This window comes from Arachis hypogaea, chromosome 1 (genome assembly GCF_003086295.3).
Source record: "Arachis hypogaea cultivar Tifrunner chromosome 1, arahy.Tifrunner.gnm2.J5K5, whole genome shotgun sequence".
Lineage (NCBI taxonomy): Eukaryota > Viridiplantae > Streptophyta > Magnoliopsida > Fabales > Fabaceae > Arachis > Arachis hypogaea.
The window spans coordinates 17,812,171-17,821,953 of record NC_092036.1 but is presented as its reverse complement, the minus strand read 5'-3'; the positions used below and the strand labels follow the sequence as shown (position 1 = coordinate 17,821,953).

The window sequence follows — 9,783 nt, the reverse complement described above, 5'->3', positions numbered from 1 at the left end:
AAAATAAAAATAGAGAATTTTTTATTTAAATAAGTAAAAAATTGATATCAATTTATATCAAAAATAAAAAAATTAGAGATAATCAAAGAAAAAAATTAGAATTAGAGTAAAATTTTTTTTCATACATCATAAATATCTCTATTATTATATCATATGCGTATTTATATTATAATTCTCTATTTTGGACTAGTCCAATATTAATCTTATAAAAAACCCATAAAAATACATATTGGATGGAATAACCCATAATTACATTTATAATTAAATTCGTAACCAATATAACAAAATTTTATAATAATAAAATCAAATAAAGTAAATAATATAAAATATAACTAAAGTAGATTTATATTTATAATTAAATTACAAACAAAAATATAAAAATACAATAGTGCCTAATTTTTTATGTTTATAAAAATTATAAGTATAGTATTATAAAAATATTTGATTATTTTACTTTGAAACATTTGATTATATATTCTTCTGTAAAATATTTTATTATTTTGTTTAAAATAATATACATAACTATATTTAAATATTTAATTATTGATTTTTGGTATTTATAAAACATATTTTGTAAACTATTTAACAAAATGGCAGTATCTAACGAAAAAATGCTAGGAAGCTAATATTACTAGTATATGTATCTGTACCCTGCACGGGATATATACAATATTTTTTGAATTTTTTAAATAAAAACATTCTAGTAATTTTTGTTATAAGAATTTAAAAAATTAATAAAATTTAAAGTTTAACCCTAATATATATGATTTTTTATTGTGAATAAGTTATAAAATATAAAAATAGGTAAAATAAAAAAGTAATTATCTTTTAATAAATTAAAGAAATATTTAAATTATATAATTGAGAGTGGACATATATTTATTAGACAATAAATTACATAAAATTTTAATAGAAATATTAGAGTTGATATTAAAATTAAAAAATAAATATAAAAAATGAATAAAAAATTAAAATAAAAATATTTAAAATCAAATAAAAAATAAAAAGAAATCTTTTGTAAACAATAAATCAAATATTAACATGACAATAAATTGAATCAAATAACATATCTTTGGATTAATTAAATTAAATAATTAATATAATAAATTAATTATAATTATTTGACTCAATAAAGTAAATTAAATAAATAAATAATATCTTATAAATATTCATATAAAATTATAATACTTTTAAAAATTATTAATTAAAATACATAAAACGAAAAAATTAATGCAAATAAAAATAAAATTAATTTATTTATTCTAGTCAAATCAATTAATTAATATAATTAATTAGTTATAGTTAATATGTTTAAATAAAATATTAAATAATTTGATATTTATTTTAGTCAAATTAAATAAATAATTAATTATAATATTTTTAGAAACTATTAATCAAAATATATAAGGCAAAAAACTAATGTAAATTAAAATAAATCAATTTATATATTTCAGTCAAATCAAATACGTTAATTAATTAATTAGTTATTCTTAATTTAATATTTTTTATTATATTAATAATAAGTAATTAATTAATTAACATATTTAAATAAATTAAATAAAATAAATAAAAGTTACCTTCAAAAACATTTTACGCCAGCTATGTTATTAATTAAAGAAATCTGATTTCATTAATACATAATAGATAATAGATAGATGACAATCAATTTCAGCCAACATATAAATAGAATATTCAAATATATAACAAGCAGATACATTGAATGTAAAATATTTCTCTAATATGATAAATATTATAAAGAAAAAAAGTTATTATTTTGGTGCATTAAGTAAATTTGTCTCTTGTAGTTTGACCAAAATGATGTGATCTCATGATAACAGTTGCCCACGTCATAAAAAATGGAATGAATGAACCAATATATTTTTTAAATATTTAAAATAATCAACTAAGTTTTTATTTTTAAAATTGTCTTTTATTAATTCTTTTAGGAAAATTTTTGTATAATAATTATTAGTAGGTGTAAATAGTTAAATGGCACTATTAATATTGATATTCAAAGTTAATTTATATACAATTTTAATTTAATTAAGTTATATGAATAAATTTCGAATACCACATTAAATACAATTAAAATATGTCCATATCAAATAATCATAACAATATCACATATTCAACTATTTATAGCGGCACTAAACTAATGTAATATGAGTCATATTTCTGAGCCCAAAATATACAATATCTATTGATATATTACTCCATTGTGTGAACCCTTTAAATATACGTTTGAAGTTACAAAGAAATTGCCAACAGAAAACATGGGAGTGAATGTTATTGTGATTTCATTGGGTTTACCAAGTCATATCAGGGTTGTTTCAAACGTTGCTAAGCGCCTTATTTCGAAGGGTGTTCATCATGTTACCATTGTAACCACAGAAGCAGCACGCCATAGCATACTAAGAAACAATCCAAGTTCACAAACCTCAAACATTAGCTTTGAGTTCTTTTCCGATGGTCTTAGCCTTGATAACAATCGTAGTAATCCAGAAGAAGTAATAAATTCTCTTGAAACAGAAGGCTCCAAGAATCTATCAAGTCTCATCTCTGATCTTAAAAAGGTTCAGGACTATTCTTGTATGATTATTGGCCCAATCTTCCATTGGGCTATAAATATTGCCGTTGAGCATGGTATTCCTTGTGCACTACTTTGGATCCAAGCTTCTGCCGTTTACTCCATTTGCTATCGCTACTTCAAGGGCATTGATGAATTCCCCAACATGGAGGACCTGAATGAAAACATGCACTTACCAGGATTTCCAACATTTCAGGTCAGAGATGTTCATTCTTTTATTCTTCCTTCTACCCCTGAAACCTTGAGAAAAGTTTTCATTGATTTATTCAAATCAATTGACAAGGTGAAATGGGTCATGGGGATCTCTATTTATGAGATTGAGGAAGAGATAGTAAAGTCCATGGCTTCGCTAACCCCTATTTACCCAATTGGACCACTTGTTTCTCCAATTTTATTGGGAGAAAAGGAAACTGATAATGCTGCTAAAGACTCTTGCATAGAGTGGCTAGATGATAAGCCACCTTCCTCTGTTATATATGTGTCATTTGGAACCTTGGTTGTGTTGTCCAAAAAGCAGATAGATAACTTAGCCATGGCTTTAAAGAACAGCAACATGCCATTCTTATGGGTGCTTAACCCATTCAATAACGAAGGTGATGCCGAAGAAATGCTGCCTGAGTTTCTAGAAGATACCAAAGAGAGGGGTTTGGTGGTGAAATGGTGCCAGCAAGATAGGGTTTTGATGCACCCTTCTATTGCATGTTTTGTGAGTCATTGTGGGTTTAACTCCATGATAGAGACTATCCTTGCTGGGGTGCCAGTTGTTGGTTTTCCATTTTATTCTGACCATCCTACAGATGCCATGCTTATAACTAATGTATTTGGAAATGGGGTCAGAGTCAAGTGTGGTGAAGATGGTGTTACTAGCGCTCCAGAGTTTGAAAGGTGCATTTGGGAAGTCACACATGGACCCAACGCTAAAGAGATTAAAAAGAGGGCACTGGAGGTGAAGGAGCTGGCAAAAAAAGCGGCACAAGAAGGTGGTAGTGCTGATAAATACATTAAACAATTTATCAGTGAAATTACTAAATAGAAAACTACAATTATTATTGGATTAAGTTATGGTTTTGAGACATTGTTCCCTTTGATGATATTGCGTTTCTAAATAAAATCATGGTATCTCGATCCTAGTTGTTTTTGTTTGTAATAGTTCCATTGTTCGTTGTAATGTTGCAGGACCGATCAATAACTGTTTGAAAAATAATTACTGCTTTTGTTTATATTGCTTCAATCGTTAGTTGTAATGTTGGAAAGTGTTGGCTAATTATCTAAACATTTCACTTATTTTAGTTATTTATAGGGTGTGCATGGCCCGATCCGGCCCGAACACTTTCGGGGCTAATTTGGGATGATTTCATTGGGTCTAGGGTTGGGTAAGGGTCTCAAAAATAGACTCGGTCATTATTTCAGGTCGGGTCCAGGCCATGGTTCGAGTCACCCGAAATCGGTCCGGTGGCCCGGTCATCATACACAATTAATATTTTGTGTAATAGTGATGGATGATGGCTATTTTTATGTGAAATTTAAGTATTGTAAACTTTAATATTTTGTGTAATTAGTTATTATAAGACTATAAGTTAATGTTTTATGTTTAAAATGCATAAGATTTTAGACTAATTAATGCATAATATTGTGTTATTTGTATTGATTTAAATATTTGGTGTTATTATACAATATTAGTATTGATTATGATTATACTTTAATTTTAGAGAAAAATTGGTTTTTATTATATTTTTCTAAGTAAATTTTATCATGTCAAATAATGGTTGGAGTCTTGAAAATTTGAATATTTTCACATGCTAGCTTATAAGAAGGTATCAAGATAATGTAATGTTAATGGCCCGGTTTTTACCCGGTATAATCTTGACCCGAAAGTATATAGGTTTCATCGGGTCTAGGGTCAGATTCGGGTCTAATAAATAGATCCGGTATATATTTCGGACCGAATCTAGATCACATCAAATCCAGTTTCACCTGACCCATGCACATCCCTAATTATTTATATTAAGTGTAAGATTCAAAATTTAAGACTAGTGATAATACAAATAAGTAATAAACTACAAATAAGAAATAAAATTTGCACTATTACAAATTAAAATATTGGAATTATTCCTTCATAAAAACATTGGTAAACTATCACAAATGCTCTCAAAATTATCAAATAATAACAAAATTTCCCTTAAATTTGTTAGCAGAAAAAATACTCTCAAAATATTTTAAAATAAGACAATTTAAAAATCAAATTTTATACGATTTTTATAACATAATTAAAAAAATAAGATAATTTTATTCTTAAAATTTGGTTATTTTACATCATAGAGATATTTTTTATGATTATTTTTGATAATATCAAAAAATATTTTAAAAAAATATATAATTTAAAAATCAAATTTTTTTTTACGTATTCAATTTTTAAATAATTATTTAAATATTCTTTCAAAATTTTGAATTAAATGCACTTAATTTTTTAACTATAAAAGTTATTTGTCATTTATAAAAATAAAATATTTTTGTTATTTCTATCATGTTTTAAATGTTACGAGAGAGTTGTTATATCAAAAATATTTTCTTTTTGACAAAAAGTATAAAATACGAAATTTTTTTTTTATTACCCATTACAAACGTGTGTAATCCAATCATGTTGCTTTTTTTAGGTGTTTTCTCTTAGTACGAAGTTTTATTTTTAAAAAGATAAATTTTTAAATATCAAAAAAGATATCATGAATTTTGTATAAATTATTATAATAAATCGATAACAACGTTCTTGAGACATTTTAAATATTTGGTAAATGGAGTATGAATGAAATAGATTAAATGAATACGAGAGCTTTTTTAGTAAAATGCGATTATTTTGAAAATTATTTTCCAAATTGCCCACTTTTTCCTTTTGCAACGGAAGGGTGATAATTGATTTTTTTGTCAGTAATGTTTAATTGGATAACGACTTTATTACTGAATATGCTGGTGCGGTCCATGTTTTCTTTCTTGAATTCGCTGATCTGGAAAGCGATGGTACAATCGACTTCACATAAAATTGATTTATTTTATACAAATAATTTAATTAAAAAAATCAGTTTAAATAAATTAAATAACTACTTTAAAAAAAATATTTTTTTGCGTATTATTTCTAAACTTCTACATGATAAATTGAATATGGTTTTTCTTTATCTTTTTGACCAATCGTTATTTAAATTTATCTAAATTTTATATATTTAATTTGAATATATATATATATATATATATATTTTGTTTGAAAAAATAAAGTTTGATATTCTGAAAAAAAAAATAAAAGTTACTTTTTTTGTTGTCTATATAGAAACTAGAAAAAAAAGAAAAATTAAAAATCAAGAAGGAAAGAAGAAAAAATTAAATTCATATCGAAGGAAAAAACTGAGTTTACGATACGAACAAAAGGTTATAAATAATATCATTTATCTCTATTTTTTCTGTCTCTGTTTCTATCTTTCTAAAGAGTTTTGATTTGTTTTCAATGATTCAAATTTTCAGTCGTTAAATTCTTTTTTTTAACACAAATTTTAAATTAAACTGTAAAAATATGTTTAATTACAAATTTATCATTAAATTAAATATCATAGTAATCAACAATTAGCTTTCATTTTACTAATAAATTATTTTCATAAAAATTATTGTTAATTTTTTAAGATTATTTTATAAATAAATTATTTCTTTTAAGATAATAAGACCATAATTTATTTGTCTGCTAGAAATTATGATTTTACTAGAATGTACGCTTTCGAGTTTTTTTCTAAAAAATTAGAATTTATTTTGAATGAAACGAAAGTATCTAATCAAATTCTTATATTTATGTAACTATTTAAAAGTTATTATTTTTTTATTTGATGCGTAAATGCTTAGTATAATAGATATTACAATATAATAATATATAATTTAATAATAATGTAAAAAACTCATTTAAAAATATTAGTTTTGAATAATTAAAAGAAAATGAATTTTAAAAGCGCAACGAAGAAGAGAGTAAAAATAATTATTTGGTCTAATTTAAATTAGTTTTTAATTAAACTATTTATATAAAATAAATCAATTTTTTTCAAACCAAATAATAATACGTGTCAGTCATTTAAAAATAATTTCATGTGAAGTCGATTGCAAATAAATTTCTGTCCAAAATGACACCAGTAAAGAGTTTGCTTCCCTGAAAGGCGACTTTAGTGCCACATGGCAAAAGAAATAATTATTATATATATATATATATATATATAACAACAATAAATATTAAAAAACAACTAATAATAAATCATTAAACTAGCGTTAACTATAAATATTAACTTACATAAAAACATATTAGTCAATTTAATAAATAAGAAAAGCATAAATTTAAATGGATGAAAATGTTAATATAAAAGAATAATTACGTTTTTTAATTTTAACATAGAGAATAGATTGGTGTAGGACAGTGTTATAAAGAATATACTTACTTTATTTACGTGTGGTATCAGTGAACAATTAATCAGACGGTGCGAGTTCAACAAGACTAATTAGACGGTCTGATTTCATGGGACAAAACAAACAGTTCAAGTTGTTCCCCCGGTCACGTGTCGCATGCGCATTGCTTCCCCACAACGGTACCCTTAAACCCAACAATGATACACTTAAACCCAACATACCCCTTTACTGCATGCATACCTACCTTTCGAAATCAGTTTTATCTTCATTCTACTCAGCAACCATTCTTTCTTCTTTTTGATCTAATTCTTCTTCTTCCCACAACTCTTTGAAAAAAAATAAAATACCAAAGAAATAAAAATCTAAAGATATTAATCGTCTTGAACTTCATATTATAAAATATCTCATCCATTCTAATTATGTAAATTTATTTATTAAATTTTTTATATTTTAAAATTATAATTATTATTGTTAGAAATTTAATTATAATTGTTGTTGTTAATAGTTCTACTTACGAACATATATCAGTGATATTATTATTATTATTATTGTTGTTAGAAATTTAATTATAATTGTTGTTGTTAGTAGTTCAACTTAGGAACATATATTAGTGACATTATTATTATTGTTATTATTATTAATTTAGAATTATAATTATTATTGTTAAAAATTTAATTATAATTGTTGTTGTTAGTAATTCAACTTAGGAACATATATCAGTGATATTATTATTATTATTATTATTATTGATTGATTGATTGAATTTAAGAATATATGTTTAAATAATGGTTAGAAATATATATGTAAATATAGTTAGAGAATATTTTAATCAATGATGGTATTTGAGTTCGACTAATATGATAGCTTAGTAAAAAATAAATGTTTAGAATTTTTTGTAATAATTTTAAAAAATATAATTAAGTAATTAAGTTTTATAATTAATTTTAGAAATTATAACTTTATAAATTATAGTAATTTTTCATAACAATAAATAATCTAAATCGGTGTATAATTTTTTGGAATAATGTTGATGATTTTGGTTTTGTAAAATATAATATAATGTATTTGTTTTTTGATAATAATTATTTGTTTATTGTTAGCTTTTTAATTGACATAAATATATTGTTGTAAGTGAGGTTTTAATATTACAGTGGAACATTAGTTAGATAAGAATTGAAAGTATCTATTAGCTATTATTATTAGTAGTAAGTTAGAAATAATTTTTTGGATAAATTAGTTGTTCTAGTTAGAAAATTATTATATTTTAGTAGTGAATTAGTAATTGTTAATGATTTGATTAATAATTTATGTTTTCGTAGAGTTTATGGATGTTAACGTGTGATCACCCTTTTTTCCAGATCGGTACGATGATAGGGTGGAGGAGCATTTACAATTTACTGGTTTTTATCATGCATCTCAGATTGGAATAGTCCAATGTCAGAAAAAACTGGTAAATGCTCTAGTCGAAAGGTGGCGTCCAGACACACATACCTTTCACCTTCTGGTTGGTGAATGTGCTGTGATACTGGAAGATGTGGCTATAATTCTTGGTCTTTCGACGGACGGTCTTCCAGTCACAGGGACGACTATGAGTAGTTTTGAAGCCTTAGAGGCAGAGTGTTTGCACCAATTTGGGGTTGCATCGAGAAAGTCAGACTATAGAGGAAGCGGCATAAAACTGACGTGACTTCGGGATCTAAAAGAACGGTTACAGTTGACTGATGAAAATAGTATATAGAGGTCGACGTGTCTTCGGTGCCAACGGAGGTCGATGGCATACTCCAGTCCACTTGGCATCTCACGTACTTCAAAGACCTCATTTTGCCTGTCGGAACAATTAACCTGGATATTTCCTGATGCAAGTTGGTTTGCATGCAATTTTGAGGTCATAAGCTCAGAAAAAATATGGCCAGCATTAATCCAAGCCTCCGCCTCGGCTCTTTTTCGGGTGAATAACTCGTTAAGCCTGTAGGATATTGCTTTGACAAGTGTAGTGATGGGAAGATTGCGTGCACTCTTCAAGACTGAGTTGATGCATTCGACTAGATTCGTCGTCATGTGACCCCATCGGTAGCCACTATCAAATGCCAACGCATACTGTTCGCGGAGAATTCGGTTTAACCAGTTAGTGTAAGTCTCGCCCCATTCTCGTAAACGCTGGTAACGCACTTCGTACTCGGGCACCATCCTCGAATATCCTGCACAATAACAAAAAACAAATAAAAAAAGGATGACAAACACTTATTGAAGGTAACTCTGTTGATAACGAACTTTGAATTACTCAATGTTACCTATATTGTCGACAAGTTTTTGCAGGTACGGTGCCTTGAATTTTCTCAGAAAATTCGACTCTATATGCCTAATACAAAATATGTGGAAAGCTCTAGGAGGTGACTAAGTTCCGTTACTGCAAGCCACAGCTGCATTGATGGATTCGTGTTGGTCAGATATCAGTCCCACACCATCCCGAGTCACAACATGTTGTCGCAGGTTACTAAGGAAAAAGTGCCACGCATTAAAAGTCTCTCCCTCCGCAATAGCAAATGCAATTGGGACGATATTGTTGTTACCATCCTGTGAAACTGTCACTAACAGACAACCTTTATACTTTCCGTACAAGTGAGTCCCATCCACCTTGACAACTGACTTACAATGTCTGAATGCTCTAATGCAGGGGTAATAACTCCAAAAGACTCGATGCGATACCTGGATATCACTTACCAAGTCATCGCCTTGATATGCAGGCATAGTCTCAAAATGGACGATAGCTG

At 26.5% G+C, this 9,783-nt stretch overlaps 2 protein-coding genes across 2 annotated transcripts; one reads left to right on the top strand and one right to left on the bottom strand.

The window, feature by feature from the left end:
- Window positions 1-2,273: 2,273 nt before the first annotated feature.
- LOC112700166 (UDP-glycosyltransferase 84B2-like) lies at window positions 2,274-3,620 on the top strand. The gene has a single exon (XM_025751765.1). It carries the CDS (start codon window positions 2,274-2,276, stop codon window positions 3,618-3,620), a length of 1,347 nt encoding a protein of 448 aa, XP_025607550.1.
- A 5,043-nt stretch (window positions 3,621-8,663) lies between these two features.
- Window positions 8,664-9,760, bottom strand: LOC112700007 (uncharacterized). Its single transcript, XM_025751752.1, has 3 exons — window positions 9,421-9,760; window positions 8,819-9,210; window positions 8,664-8,708 (listed from the first exon to the last, which is right to left on the bottom strand). The coding sequence occupies exons 1-3, from the start codon at window positions 9,758-9,760 to the stop codon at window positions 8,664-8,666; spliced, it is 777 nt and encodes a 258-aa protein (XP_025607537.1).
- Between the last annotated feature and the right edge of the window lie 23 nt (window positions 9,761-9,783).